General features: G+C 40.7%; 1 protein-coding gene across 1 annotated transcript in view; it reads right to left on the bottom strand.

Annotated features, from left to right (window-relative positions):
• Window positions 1-16276, bottom strand: part of LOC146685196 (suppressor of tumorigenicity 14 protein homolog) — a 29432-nt gene extending 13156 nt beyond the window's left edge. The window contains exons 1-11 of the mRNA XM_085442989.1: window positions 16215-16276; window positions 11971-12056; window positions 10816-10946; window positions 9671-9741; window positions 8118-8311; window positions 5286-5321; window positions 4862-5090; window positions 3424-3560; window positions 2446-2550; window positions 2015-2119; window positions 1065-1169 (exon numbers count right to left, since the gene is read on the bottom strand). Of these exons, the coding sequence (XP_085299115.1) occupies window positions 1065-1169; window positions 2015-2119; window positions 2446-2550; window positions 3424-3560; window positions 4862-5090; window positions 5286-5321; window positions 8118-8311; window positions 9671-9741; window positions 10816-10946; window positions 11971-12056; window positions 16215-16276 (1261 nt within the window). The remainder of the gene's footprint in view (window positions 1-1064; window positions 1170-2014; window positions 2120-2445; window positions 2551-3423; window positions 3561-4861; window positions 5091-5285; window positions 5322-8117; window positions 8312-9670; window positions 9742-10815; window positions 10947-11970; window positions 12057-16214) is intronic.

Below are 16276 nucleotides of genomic sequence, written 5' to 3'. Positions count from 1 at the left end.
CATTTCAATCTTTTTTTTCCAAATTACCACCTGTCTCTGACCTGTCTTCCCACGTCATGTCTTTGCTATGTATGTATGGTCACGGGCAGAGATGGGCAGTAACGCCTTACTTGTAACAGTGACAGTGACGTAAGCGAGTGCGACGTTCGTGACAACAGCTGTGTGCAGATCAACAATGGATCATATATCGAGTGTGGGAGAGAGTGTGAGCGTGCAGCGTTTAAAGCGTGGAAGCACTGACCTTACTTTGAGTTTGATTCCATAAAAAGTGACAAAAACATTAGCGTCCATTGTGCGTGCGAAGAAAACTTCTTTTTACAGCGAAAAAAACCCCTAAACTTCCGAGCAAGCACCGAGTAGCTACGACGTAATGGGAAACTCACAGAGAAACTCGCGGATTCTTCCACACCTGCACCAGGGTAAACCTCCGCCTACCCCACTCCTGCTTTACAGGTGAAAATAGAGCAACAGGACCGCTGAGTCTTTGGTTTTATTTATTTTCTGCTGTGTTTTACTTGCATCTATTTGAAAGACTGAGTGTAAACACAAAAATATTTTATTTTATGTGCTGGAATGTGCAGAAAATAGGTTTAAATGTTAAACTAATTTCTTCCAGTCAGAGAATGGTGCATATAATTTAATTTTTGCTTGATGCATAAAGTTTAAAAAGATTAAAACTAATAAAACAAGTTTAAAAAAAAGAGACTTTTCCATTTGATTACATTTTGTATGATGGATTATGCAGAAAAAGTAGAATTGGGCTGAAAGATCTATCGCTCTATCACCTATACAGGTTGTAAATCGTGTTTTTAAAAAGTAACTAAGTAATTAATTAATTTTGAAAATAAGTAATCAGTAAAGTAACGGGATTACCTTTTTGGGGAAGTAATCAGTAATTAGTTACTGATTACTTTTTTCAAGTAACTTGACCAACACTGGTCACGGGTCTGTGCGTGTGTGTGTGTGTGTGGGATCCAATTTTGATGCAGGTGTAAACATTGCATGTAACAAATAAAAGGCTTGATTGATTAAACTTTACAAAAAGACAAGTTTGATGAACTCACTGCAGTTGATTTCATCACTGTTGTCACCACAATCGTCCCAGCCATTACAGTGAGAAGTATTGCTGACGCACTTGTTGTTGTTGCACTGGAACATTCCTGTACAAGCTGAAAAGTCAAACAAAAATCAGTTTATCCATTTACCTGGTTCAGAAAATGCGTTAGTCTTTCATGTAATCACTTATTTAAAAAAGAAAAAAAATCATCTTAGTGATCGTTTGGGTTGAAGTCGTTACTCATCAGTGAAACCCTGGTTTATACATAGAATGAGTTAAGCTAAGTGTTGATTATGTTGTTTGTTGCTTTTGATGGTGACCACTATACTTTACATATATATTTATCTCAGTAAGTACAAATAATGGATTGCATTTATATAGCGCTTTTCGGGGCCCTCAAAGCGCTTTACAATTGCACTATTCATTCACACACTGGTGGAGGCAGCTACAGTTGTAGCCACAGCTGCCCTGGGGCAGACTGACAGAAGCGAGGCTGCCATACTGCGCCATCGGCCCCTCTGGCCATCACCAGTAGGTGGTAGGTGAAGTGTCTTACCCAAGGACACAATGACTGAGACTGTCCGAGCCGGGGCTCGAACCAGCAACCTTCCGGTTACAAGACGAACTGCCAACTCTTGAGCGACGATCGCCCAAAGCAGAATAGTTTCAATTTCTGCTGGTCTTGATACAGTTTTCTTTATCTGTGTTGTCACCATAGAGATCCAACCCATGACACAGGCATTATTTTGGTTTATATGGACTTTTTTTTTATATTGTATCTTAGAAGTATCCCACCCTAAGCTGACACTCCAAAAGATGGGATAGTAAAGAACGGACTTAGATAGACTGAGTGTGACTGCCAGTTCTTCTTAAACAATTTCTAGTTGAGATTTAGTCCACATTTGCTGCTAAACCTTCCTTTTAGACTTCACAAAAGGAGAAGTTTGATGGACTCACTGCAGTTGATTTCATCACTGTTGTCCCCACAATTGTCCCAGCCGTCACATTGAGAAGTCTTGCTGACGCACCTGCTATTGCTGCACTGGAACATTCCTGTACAATCTAAAAAGACAAAAAAAATCAGTTTATCTATTTACCTGGTTCAGAAAATCTGTTACTTTTTCCATGTAAACATTCATTTTAAAAAGAAAAAAAATCATCTTAGCGATCACTTGGGTTGAAGTCAGTACTCATCAGTGAAATCCTGCTTGAGATGTGGAACAAGTCAAAACTTAAACTTAGTAGTCATTATGTTGTTTTTTGCTTTTGACAGTGACCGTTATACTGTAGATGCACATTTATCTCAGTAAAAAACAAATCCACATTTGGTGCTAAACCTTCTTTAACTCTTTTTAGACTTTAGACAATGAGAAGTTTGATGGACTCACTGCAGTTGATTTCATCGCTGTTGTCACCACAATCGTCCCAGCCGTCACATTGAAAACTCTTGCTGACGCACTTGTTATTGCTGCACTGGAATCTTCCTGGACAAGCTGATAAGACAAAAAAAAATCAGTTAATCTATTTACCTGGTTTCTACCTACTTTAGAAATTGCTGCAGTCCTTCAGTCAAACTTTTTTTTTTAAAGACAAAAATATCTTAGCAATCAGTTGGGTTGAAGTCCACAATGAAATGCTGGGTGACACCTAAGAGGAGTTTGAGTTAAACTTAGTGGTCAGCATGTTGCTTGTTGATTTTGTTGAAGATCATTATATAGCATTACAGCACAAGGTGAGCAGACTGGACATTTAACTGTAGAGATATTGCGCAAATGCAAGAAGGTTACAACTCATCCTCTTATGGCCTCTGAGAATGGACTCATCTCTGTGCTTGTCCTTCTAGACCTCAGATCAGTGTTAGATACAAATGAATATCTGCTTTTCTCTGGTCTACGGAGCTTGGAAAGAAAAGCATCTGGATTTCTTTAAGTTTCCTTATAGACTCTGCTAAATACCTTCAAAAAATTACTGTCTGTACTTTTCACATTTCACATATGTGGCATACAGGCGATCGTGGCTCAAGAGTTGGCAGCTCGTCTTGTGATTGGAAGGTTGCCAGTTCGAGCCCCGGCTCGGACAGTGTCAGTCGTTGTGTCCTTGGGTAAGACACTTCACCTACCGCCTACTGGTGATGGCCAGAGGGGCCGATGGTGCGATATGGCAGCCTGGCTTCTGTCAGTCTGCCCCAGGGCAGCTGTGGCTACCCCTGTAGCTGCCTCCACCAGTGTGTGAATGAATAGTGCAATTGTAAAGCGCTATATAAATGGAACCCGTTGTTATATGCATTTTCGTCACATATTCCCAGTGAAAATATTTGTTTTTAAAAAGAAAACAAACAAAACAATACAAATTGTATCTGAATTTACTTTGTTTAGCCAAAGGAATCTGGGAGTAGCTTGCTTCAAAACCAGGGAAGTTTTCCTTCTCATTTGTGACCAGCGTCAGTAACATGACATTTCCAGAAGAGAAGAAGGACAATGACTTTTGAGGATTCCCACACTGTCTGAGAAAAGAACACAGAGACAGAAAGGTTAACCTTTAAAGAGGAACTTTACAGAAGCCTGAAAAGCCTGTTTTATTTCTGATAACACACAGCAGAGATACCACAGTCCTGGGGCAGGATGCATAAAGGATGTGTGTGAACAAAATTCCTCTTCTTGAACATACACTGGAATTTATAGTAAAAGACTGGTGTTTTAAAAATACACAGCTATCCCATATAGTTTAGACAAGGTTTATACATGGTTTTGTTATGTTTTTTTATAATTGTCTTTTTACGTAAGTTAAACAGGAATTAAAGAAGTTTGCATTTAATTTCCAAACACATCTACTTCATTGTGAATGTTATAATTCCATCAATTAAAAAATTTGTGCATGTTTCATGCATCTGGCCTGCATGGTACATCTGTGCATCCCTATAATAAGGTGAAACGTCAAACACACAGAGGTCACCAAACGCAAGACCTTCAGTTAAGATGGACATACATAAATCTTTAAATGTCTTATTTAGCCGGAAAAGGGTGGAGTGCCCACTCCGGGTCGGGGATGAGTTCCTGCCCCAAGTGGAGGAGTTCAAGTATCTCGGGGTCTTGTTCGCGAGTGATGGGAGAAGGGAGCCGGAGATCGACAGACGGATTGGGGCTGCAGCTGCAGTAATGCGGACGCTGCACCGGTCCGTCGTGGTGAAGAGGGAGCTGAGTGTAAAAGCGAAGCTCTCAATTTACCGGTCGATCTACGTCCCTACCCTCACCTATGGCCACGAGCTGTGGGTAGTGACCGAAAGAACGAGATCGCGGATACAAGCGGCAGAAATGAGCTTCCTCCGAAGGGTGGCTGGCCTCTCCCTTAGAGATAGGGTGAGAAGTTCGGCCATCCTGGAGGGGCTCAGAGTAGAGCAGTTGCTGCTCCACATCGAAAGGAGCCAGCTGAGGTGGTTCGGGCATCTGACAAGGATGCCTCCTGGGCGCCTCCTTGGTGAGGTGTTCCAGGCATGTCCCACCGGGAGGAGGCCCCGGGGCAGACCCAGGACACGCTGGAGAGATTATATCTCTCGGCTGGCCTGGGAACGCCTTGGTGTTCCCCCGGATAAGCTGGAGGAGGTGGCTGGGGAGAGGGAGGTCTGGGCCTCTTTGCTTAGGCTGCTGCCCCCGCGACCCGGCCCCGGACAAAGCGGATGAAGATGGATGGATGGATGTCTTATTTTTTCTGACCTAAAAACCCAAACATTCAGTCTACTCAGGCAACAAACAGAAACTTTGAGATAACTGACAGTTTAAATTCTGGGAGAGGGATTATTTGTCTCACTCTGTCAGAGCACGTTTCTCTATGGGAGCCAGCGAATCATAGGCTTTGATGAAGTCGCGCTGACAGTCGTCCTCCAAGATCAGAGTGTGAAAGTCGAGCCTAACTCGGTGGCCGGGTTCCGCCCGAAGCCTCCACTGGAAGTTGGCATTTGGAGGATAAGGATAGTCTGGAAACCCCGGAGAATGCACAATTCCACGATTCCTGACATGGATGTTGAAGAACTTCCTCTCTAAAAATATGTTAACAAAGTAACATTGCATCATTGTTACTGTGCAACAGGATATGAAGGTCTTATGCTTTGTAATGTATTCACCTAAATAAATAGACTCTTTTACATTTTGAGGCAACTTAAATCTGTTTTAAATTATTTTAAGAAAATTTAAGCTTTACATTTAGAAATGCTTGAAGAAAACCCAGTACTCACTAGTTAATTTGGACCTGGTCAAGCGTGGATCTATAACTGTAAACACAAAGATAAATGTATTAGTAAATCACATAGATAATAAACTTTGCAGTCCTAAACACCTCTCTGCTTCTTCTCTCCTCCTGTTAAAATTGTGGCCATTTGAAAAAATAAATAACTTGTAACCATTTTACAGATGTAACATTATCTACAGCTAATTTCACTACCATTGGTAATTATTTAGAGTCTTTTTATTCAATTGATCTTTCTGAGTTAACTTCAGTAATTACTTCCTCCAATACCCATTCCTACAAGACTGCTCAGGGAAGTCCTACCATTAATTAATGTTAATGAAAAGTTTCAGGTTTCAGAGCTCATCACAGCACAGAAACAGCTTTAGTGAAGGTTACAAATCATCCTCTTATGGCCTCTGACAGTGGACTCATCTGTGTGGTTGTGCTAGACCTCAGTGAAGCATTCAATACTGTTAACCATAAAATATTATTACCGTGATTAGAACATGCTGTAGGTATTACAGGTACTGTGCTGCAGTGGTTTGAATCATATCTATCTAATAGACTCCAGTTTGTGCATGTAAATGGAGAGTCCTCTTCACACACTGAGGTTAATGAAGCGCCTTGAGGCGACTTATGTTGTGATTTGGCGCTATATAAATAAAATTGAATTGAATTGAATTAATTATGGAGTTCCACAAGGTTCAGTGCTAGGACCAATTCTGTTTACATTATACATGCTTCCCTTAGGCAGCATCATTAGAAGACATAGCATACATTTACACTGCTATGCAGATGACACCCAGCTCTATCTGTCCATGAAGCCAGATAACACACACCAATGAGTTAAACTGCAGGAATGTCTTAAAGACATAAAGACCTGGATGGCCGCTAACTTTCTGCTTCTTAATTCAGATCAAACTGAGGTTATTGTACTCGGCCGTGAAAAGCTTAGAAATATGGTATCCAACCAGATTCTTACTCTGGATGCTATTACTTTGGCCTCCAGTAGCACTGTGAGGAACCTTTTTTGACCAGGACATGTCCTTCAATGTGCATATCAAAAAATATCTAAGCCTCCTTTATTTGCACAATATCTCTATTATTAATTCATTAAATCTCAAAGTGACACTGAAAAACTAGTTCATGCATTTATTATTTCTAGGCCAGATGATTTCATCTTATAATCAGAAAGTCCTAAAAACTCCCTGAAAAGCCTTCAGCTGATCCAAAATGCTGCAGCAAGAGTCCTGACAGGGACTAGAAAGAGAGAGCAGATTTCTCCTATATTAGCTCCTTGTTAAATCTAGAATAAAATTGAAAATCCTCTCTTAAATAATCAGGCCCCATCTTATCTTAATGACCTTGTAGTACCATATCACCCTATTAGAGCACTTCGCTCTCGCTCTGCAGGCCTACTTGTTGTTCCTAGAGTATTTAAAAGTAGAATGGGAGGCAGATGACATTGACTGTGACAGAAGTTATAAGTGTAAGTAGTAAAATCACAGTCTAATGTGGATGGAAAGATGGCGCTGTCTAGTCCATGTGACACTGCGAGTATTTCACCTGCTAATATACTGCATACAACCTTCTTGACTCTCACAACCATGCAAGGGGTGAGAACTTTCCACCTCACCCCATTAAGTTAATACAGTGTCCTCGCTGAGTGCTCTTGTCTGAGGCTCCACTAAACACAATTAACTTCAAGGCACACATACTGCCTAAGTGCTGTAAGTGCAAAACAAACATTGCAGTTTACTGAGTATATAGCATGCTTCATGCAAAGTGTACACAGTCTCCTTTTTTTTTCCACGTAGTTGCTTGCGTCAAACTTTACATCTATCAAATTTAGTAGTTTTACTAATTTACTAGGAGGCATTAGTAGGCCATTATTCTTCTTGCAAGAAAGCGAATTTTGCTTCCCAGCTCATCGTCATCAAAATATATGGACTGCATATGCTGAATGTAGCTTCCCTGGTGTATTTTCACTTGTCAGATCTGAGCACGCTGTGAGAAGTAACTCACTTTTGCATTCAAACATGCAGTGCCAAACAGTTTAATAGCCAAAACAACATTGAACAGCACTATCTTGCACACAAGACTGTATTGTTGTTCAAGGTCTATGGATGTAGGTTGCCGTGCTTACATTGAGACTCTCCTTATCAAAAGATACCAATGATGCTTGTAAGTATAATACTTATGATTCATATTTATGAAGCATTACAAGCACAACAATTATCGTGTTTGATCATTTTTTCTCTTAACAATTGCATTCTTTCTTACTCAGTTTTGGATTTCTCAATGATTTCACATTATCTCAATTATGGCAAATTTATTGAAAAGATGTAGGATCCATCCATCCATCTTCTTCCGCTTATCCGGGAATGGGTTGTGGAGGCAGGAGCCTAAGCAGAGAAGTCCAGACCTCCCTCTCCCCAGCCACCTCCTCCAACTTATCCGGGGGAACACCAAGGCATTCCTAGGCCAGCCGAGAGATATAATCTCTCCAGCGTGTCCTGGGTCTGCCCTGGGGCATCCTTCACGTCGGACATGTTCGGGGCACCTCGCCCAGGAGGCATCCTTGTCAGATGCCTAAACCACCTCAGCTGGCTCCTTTCAATGTGGAGGAGCAGCGGCTCTACTCTGAGCCCCTCCCGGATGGCTGAACTTCTCACCCTATCACCAAGGGAGAGGCCAGCCACCCTTCGAAGGAAGCTCACTTTGTATGATCTTGTTCTTTCAGTCACTAGATGTAGGATTTGTTTGGCAATAAAGTTGGTAACAAACGATGAAAAAACCTGTGGAAAACTGAACTTAATAAATCTGTGAGCTGTCAAACCTTGTGAGATGATGCTGCTGATGTTCAGGGTGTCACTGGGTTTCAGCAGCCCTTGTCCCTGTTGGCTCCATTCACTTTCTGCTGGAGGCTCCAGAGATTCAATGGCTTCATCCACAGTGGTCCGTTCAGGGACGGGGACATCAAACTCCGACTCATAATACACCACAATGCTGTTGTCCCCGCTGTCACCCTCACTGCTCCACAAAACACAGAGAGGATTTATACAGACTTTATTTTTAAAGTGCCCCACTGAACAAGAGAGTTCAGTATTTTAGGTACAAACCAATCCACCATATTAAAACCAACCATACTCTGCAGAATCCCGAATGGAGCTGCAATGCCAAACTTAGCAATGGAAGACACACCTGAGTGACAGGCTGAGGTTGAACACCAACAAGACTGAGTACTTAGAAGCCGGCCCCCAAACCAACCGGAACATCAGCGTTGATGGAAAAGATCTGGCGAAGGTGTCTCACTTCAAGTACCTCGGATCGATGATCAGCAACGATGGCAGCATCCTGCCAGAAGTACAAGCCAGGATTAATGCGGCCTGGATGAAGTGGCGCTAAGTCACTGGTGTTCTGTGTGACCGACGAATCCCCGACTGCCTCAAGTGAAATATCTACAAGAGTGTAGTGCGCCCTGTGGCCCTTGATGGATCCGAATGTTGGCCGGCAACCGCAACGCACGAACAGGCCCTTCCCACAATGGAAATGCGGTTGCTGCGATGGTGCCTGGGCCTGACACGATGGGACCACATCATGAACATCAGCATCCGAAAGCGGCTGGGCATCACACCGATCACAGAGAAGATGCAAGGAGCGCGACTGCAATGGTATGGGCACATGGTCAGAAGTGATAAAAACTCAGTGGCAAGAACAGCACTGCGACTCAGCCCCCAAGGCCGGCGATCAAGGGGCAGACTAAAAAGGTGATGGATGGATAGAATCAAAGATGACGTGAAGAAGATAGGTGCCAACCTGAACGATGCCCTTGATCGTGCTGAATGGAGGCGGCTTTGCAGAAAAGCGGATCCGGCAGAGTGGCAATAATGCTAGGAGGAAGAAGATCAAATCATCTGCAGATTCATAAACTTTTGCATGTATAACCAGCACAGAAACTGGGTGGGGCTACATGGCATAGGTTTCCATGGCCAAGGCACTCCTGTAGCTGCAATGTATTGATGTCTCAATACTTTTGTGTATAATGTATCTACGCATGCCTCTGAGCATTACTGAGCCCCGGGCACACAGCAGTGATTGTCCTTCCTTTGACCTTTTGGTCAGAACGAACTACTGGATATCAGGAGCAAGCAACAGACCAGCTGTTCTGGAAGCGCAGTCATAACCATTACATCTTGATACATGTCAGAGTTGCACTGACTCTAATCCATCTTAGGAAACATTACCTTCAAGAACTGACAGTTCAGCACCCTAACATCTTTAACTAGATAAGCTGATCACAGTGAACAAATGACAAACACACAACACTTAGCAGTCAGCATGACACCATGGCCAACTGACAGGCACAGTCAAGTTCCTGTTTCACAGTACCTGAAGGCCTGGACGGAGTTGCGGTTGAAGTATTTGGCCAGCACTGAGTTTTTGGAGTAAATCAGTTTGAGCTGAAAGAGAAAAAAGTCACACATCATTGCAGTGACTTCCTTTAATTGCCTCAACAAAGACAGAAACACACAACAGAGGAAGCCACAGGTTTGTGATAACATCAAGATTACAATACAGATTCATAGCAAGCAGTCATTTTGATCCAAATCGACAGGATGGCATGGCGCGTTATCTTTATGGAAGCATCAGAAGGTAGGTACACTGTAGTCATAAAGAGACTGTAACAATCCTCAGACAGGCTGTGGTGTTTAAATGATGTCCAGTTGGTACGAAGTGGTCCAAGATGTATCAAGAAAATATCCCCCACATCATTATAGCACCAGCAGCCTGAAGTGTTGACAGAAGGGATGATGGAGTCATGGTTTCCTGTTGTTTTACACCAAATTCTGACCCAAATGTCACAACAGAGACTTAGAACTCAAGACTTTTTGAATTTCTTAGAGTTGATTTTACAGGCCAATTTATGAAACTGTATGCGAATAGAACTTTAGGATTGTTGTAATCTCACAATAAATGCTTTTATAGTGCTTAACAAATTTATTCGGCCACCATCCACCCTAAGGTTTATGCCGCAGTTGCCCCGAATTAGCAGCATCGGTAATTACCCAAATTATTTTTTATGTTTCCCCCATGGTTAGTCAACCAGTATCAGCAGGCTCTGTGACAAAAATTCTATATTTTTTCATCTTAATGCCATTTTTTATGTCATTGAGATGCTAAATTACTGTTATTTACTTTTGTTGGTGTTTTAGTGGTTGAATGTTATGCTTGATTAATTTCTGACTTGTGACAGTGTGCTGCCTCAAATTTGGGTATAAAAATGTCAATTCAGTTGGAAATTCCTCACTGTTGTTCAAAATGGTCAAATATAAAGAACTCACTGAAAAGGAAACCGTCTGCATTAAAGCACTTTGTGATGCTGCTCTTTCTCACTTTTATGACAGGTGTGTATATTTCATACTACTCTTCTTTGTTTCCTGAATAATTCTTTCTTCACAAGATAAAAACTGGAATCATCATAAAGTCCATAACGTGTCATAAAGCATATATGCTGTGAGTCTGTTAGGTCTCACCTGTTGGCTGACTTGAGCGGCCAGCTGAGTAAACTCTGAGCTGCTGGGGTCTTCATGCTCTGGCAGGAATCGCTGGTTGCTGATTCCCATGGAGCCGATGTAAATTCTCTGCACCGTGTCATTGTTGTGTACTAAAGACACACAAAATGTTTAAAATATTTTATACACAACCTGGAATTTTTTCAAAATTTACTCAACTAAATTGAAAAAGTTCATTTTTGAACACTTAGATAAAAAATGTCACAGTTAGCTGTGAAAGCATGTTTTTCAGAAAAGTTACCCGAGTTATACCAAAACCTTCAACTGCAGCAAGTTTCACTTTATATTAACAGGAACTAATACAAAATATTTGTGGGAAAGTAACACACAGACCATAATACAGCACATACACAAATATTAGAATACTTAATATTGAAACACAGCCTCCATCATGACTTGTGATAGTTTGAAGAACTGCAATTATATAGCAAATAGAGAAATGAATGTGTTATCAAAACTGGCTGCAGTGGGGAATTGTTTTGCCATTAGCTTATAGTCAGCAGTAGACTGATTACAGAACGAGCCATCCTTTATTTACAGTTCTCCCATCATCCTGGAAAGAAGGTTCATGTTCTCTGTAACCCCCACAAATGTGGCATTGATAGAAAACCCAGCATGTCCTCTTGACAGTACGATAGGACTGAAATAGATTGTGTAAAAGGTGAATGACATAGAGGTCTCGGATTCATGTCCTACACAGAAGACAAAAATGAATTGCTGGGTCTTAACCTGACTTGACTGCTGTCACTTTTTAGTTATGGGGTCACAAATGCCAGCTCTGCAAAATGAATCTGAAAGGACTGCACACAACAGCAAAGTTCAAATTCTAGTTAGTGTCCTTATTTTATATTTGGCTCCATTTTTATCTATTTACTTATCTTTTAGTTATATATATATATCTGTTCTTAGTAAGTTTGTTCTTATATTCCCTTTTATTATAGTGTAATTAGTGCCTTCAACCTGCTGAGATATGTGGTACTTTGTTAAAGAGCATTTTATTTAATCATGTCTTAATTTCCCTGTTTCTATTGTAAAGGGCGTTGGTGTACTGTTGGTTTTTTAAATGTGCTATATAAATAAAGTTGTATTGTATTATGTTGTATAAAGGCAGCTTACAGTGAAAGGGCCAGGGCAGCAGTTGACTCATCACAAGCAGAATAGCGACTGCTATCAGCAGGGTGACTCCTATCCACACCTTCATCCTGCAGAGATGAAGTTACGTAAACAGTTACAGTTTATGTAACTGTAGACAGAGAGGGAGACCACTGTTAGAGTTTATCAGTTGTTACAGACTAAAAAATATTCCACTGAAATACAAAAAATGGTATTATGAGGAAGACAATGACACGCAGACACTGCAGAACTGAAGACGGCACACAAGGACTTTATCAGCCACAGAGTGCTGCAAGGATATTTAAAGGAACACATACAAGATTTGGCTATTAAAACATTTAAGCTATGACAAATATGAACTACGAAAGGAAGCCTTTAAAGGGACACTGACCACAACAACAACAAGAAAAAGATATTTGAGGAGTGCCTTGAAATTTTAGATGAAGTAAAGTGTAGCATCAATGATGACAGAATGTTAACAGGTTTTCAAGACTATGCACACATATCTGTCTAACACAGCTATAGGGTCGGGCTGCATGTCTGCATTTCTTTTCAGAACATTTGCAGAGGAACCCACTGCAGCCCAGCACAGATGCATTTAGTTCTTTGTTGACTGAGACACTGTGCTGTGCTTTATAACGCCTGTAGAAGAAATCACAGCACAGGTGGTGCCATCTCCACAACGATGCACTTTGTTCTAAAGTGTCTGCATATGCCACTGACTGTAGTTCTGCCTTTAATATGATTTATATTCATATTGTGCTTAGCAAAAAGGATTAACCTTCAGCTGAACAATTCTTTATTAGGAGGTATCACACCTTTTATGAAAAGGAAGTGAAATGTAATTCAGTTTTATGTGACATCACAAGTAGCACAGTGTCACAGAACGGCTGTGCGCAGGCAGGAAAGGACCCAAACACAGACTTCACGGAGGCGAAATGTAAACTCAAAAGCAGCTTTATTGCTGACACAAGGGAAATGATACCAAACTATACTGGGGCATGTCTGTGAACTAGTAAATGAAGAGGCACACTGGGAAACACACAGCCATGAATGAGGGAGATCGCAACGCTGGACAGAAGAAAACAAAAGACCTTAATACACAGGGAATGACGAGGGAACAGGAAACTCATGGGGAACACAGTTGGAGCAAATTACACACAACTAGTGATGGGAACTCAGGCTCTTTTTAGAGAGCCGGCTCTTTCGGCTCCCAACTGGCTCTTCAGGTTGTTTTGTTGCTTTAATTAATTTATTATCAACAACAATATGAAATAATGCACAAAAGGAATTCCGGGTTGGGAAGCTTATCTTGTAACCAGAAGGTTGCTGGTTCGATCCCCAGCTCTGTCTGTCTTGGTCATTGTGTCCTTGGGCAAGACACTTTATCTGCCGCCTACTGGTGTTTGCCAGAGGGGTCGATGGCGCGATATGGCAGCCTCGCTTCTGTCAGTCTGCCCCAGGGCAGCTGTGGCTGCAACTGTAGCTGCCTCCACCAGTGTGTGAATGTGAGAGTGAATGAATAGTGGCATTGTAAAGCACTTTGAGGGTCTCGAAAAGCGCTTTATGAATACAATCCATTATTATTACTAATGTAAAAACAAACATATAAATCTAAACGGTGGCCCCTGGAGACAAAGCACAGAGAGAAAGAGAGCCAGGGACAACAACCAGAGACAACATAGTCACATTAGAAAGGTATAGTAATCGTCCATGTTGATCATCCACAATTATTTTCAGTTGCAAATGATAAAGAATTCAGAAGGTTTATTCATGCAGTGAATCCTATGTATGCAATTCCAAGCAGGAAAACACTCTCACACTTTAATTTATATTTAATTGTGTTGTGGTTTGCAGTGTTTTGTGTTGTTTCACTTTAAATTTGTTTAAAAGGAAAAAGCTGAAAATTTAAATAGTTAAAAGTTGAAATGTAAATACTTGGTTTTTGTATTTTATAATTTATTTATTACATTTTATGTGGAGTGAATAAATACAAGTATATTTACGGTGGCCCCTACAGACAAAGCACGTACAAACTTCAAAACAACACAAAACACTGCAAACCACAACACAATAAAATATAAATGAAAAGATGCAAAGAAGATGCACATTCTCTGTCACATAGGCCTGGGATGATTTTTTGGGAGAGTGTTTTCCTGCTTGGAATTGCATACATAGGATTCACTGCATGAATAAACTTTCTGAATGCTTTATCGTCCACAAATGAAAATAGTTGTGGATGATTACTATACTCTTCTGATGTGACGTTGTTGTCCCTGCTCTCTTTCTCTCTCTTTAACTCCCACTCTGTTCCTGTGCTACTGCGAGCGTAACCACGGCCCCTCCCCCCTCTGCACTAGAGACCTAGACACTAGAGAATGAACTTAAGACTACCAAAGAGGACTTAAACATGAAACATAATACAAAATGACATCAAAAAACAAGAAAACTCAAAACACTGGGTCAAGTAACCCAGGATGGTGACACACAGGGATTAGTTTACCTCCTTTGTTTAATCCTGTGAAGCAACAGAGGAAAGGTTCATGTCATAACCATCATTTGCACATTTTTGAATGGAAAGTAGAAGAAATGAGCCATTTTTCTTTTACCTATTCTAAAAAATTGTTACAACTAAGCAAGATGGGGGAAAAGTTTAACAACTATTTGGGAAATTGTCATTTTTAAAGTAAACTATAGTGATATTCATCGGTGACTGCCAACAACAGGCAACTCATTGGAATCCTTTATGAGAAAGACTATAAGACTGTGCACAGACTATTTCCTGGTGTATAAACAGCTGAGAGGAGGAACCACATGCATCCTTTAAATGCCTGTGCAGTTATATTCGGTTCAATGTTATTCATACAGCACTAAATCTTAACAGTCACCTAAAAGTCCTTTGTACAGAACCTCTAATACAGGCTAGTATGTCCACCTGGTAATACGGTGGATTTTTTATATCAATTTTGCATTCAATAAAGAGGGCCACTGCTATCCATACCAACAGACCTGGATAAATCTGTAATCAGGTCTTTGGAAAACACCTGACCAACTCAAGAAACCAACTGAACTGAAACACACAAAACCTCAGCATCTGAATTCAAGCATTTCACAAAATGTGACGCATATCAGTAAACCACAAACAGTCAAAGTGGAAACACCAGAATAATTTCTAAACAAAGTACAGCATGGAAAGTGAGCAGTACAACACATGCATAAGTGCATGCGGTTTATGAGGGTTTGAGAATGAGCCAGATGATCTGAAAGAAGCTGAGGTCCAAAAAGAGATGCAGATAAGAGACCGCGCACGGCCACTACTCAAGATCAGCTCAGATATTTGCTTCTGACAAAAAACAAAACGTATGAAAAATATAACTAATACTAAAACTAAAAGCAAACTAAAGTCAAATGTTTTTAATAATAAAAACTGAAATGATTCTGGAAACTTACTGAAAGAGAAAAAATAATAAATAAATATGCAAATATAAGAGATAAATGTAATAATGCTACGAAATAATCTTGTGTTTTAAAATGGCTCATTTGATTGAAAGATTTCAATATTTCTTCGTTTGAAGCACAGAACATCCTACTTGTCCATTACTTCTGTCAGTGTGGGAGCAGCACTGCAGAGATCCAGCTACAACCATTCTCATCCAGCAACCACTCGCACCTGGATGTTGTGCGATATAGTTTGCTGTGTTTAATATATCTTCCTACCCACCCTGGAGTAGGAAATTTCAATCATTCTTTGAGTTAAGCAGCAGGCTCTAGTTTGTATATACTGGTCTTGATTGTATATATTTCTGTCTTACTATTTATGTTTTATTCCTGCACAGTTCCCTCGGAGCACCCATAAATTTGTTTTACATGTACAATGAAAATAAAGGGCTACTCTTCTTCCTCATTGTCACAGCAACACTATGCTACTGACATGTGCATTTAAATAGTTTTTGCGTAATAACTATTATAGGCTGATTAGTCATGTGATCAGTGCTACATATGATACTGACAAATACATTCCTTTATTCTATAAAAATACTGCACCTGCATTTATTTAGAGTTTGTGTTCGGTTGGATAGAATTGGGACACGTCTCTGGAAACCATCCAACCTCTCCTGACTACCAGCAATGCAAATTTGTCCTCTGTAGAGCACCTTTCTAAACCTGAATATCTCCCATGCACTGCATACTACAGAATTGCCTCCTTTTGGTATCTACAGAGGACATTTAGGGCTTTCCAATGATACCAAATGTGAAGGGGTGGAGCTTTGGGAACTTTAGTTTTTCCATTAAGGAACATGGCAGCCAT

This window comes from Copadichromis virginalis, linkage group LG20 (assembly GCF_057382275.1).
Source record: "Copadichromis virginalis isolate Kocher_CV1m ecotype Utaka linkage group LG20, C_Virginalis_male_GT1.1, whole genome shotgun sequence".
NCBI lineage: Eukaryota > Metazoa > Chordata > Actinopteri > Cichliformes > Cichlidae > Copadichromis > Copadichromis virginalis.
Note: the sequence above shows the minus strand (reverse complement) of the source record. Positions and strands in the feature narration are given on the sequence as shown.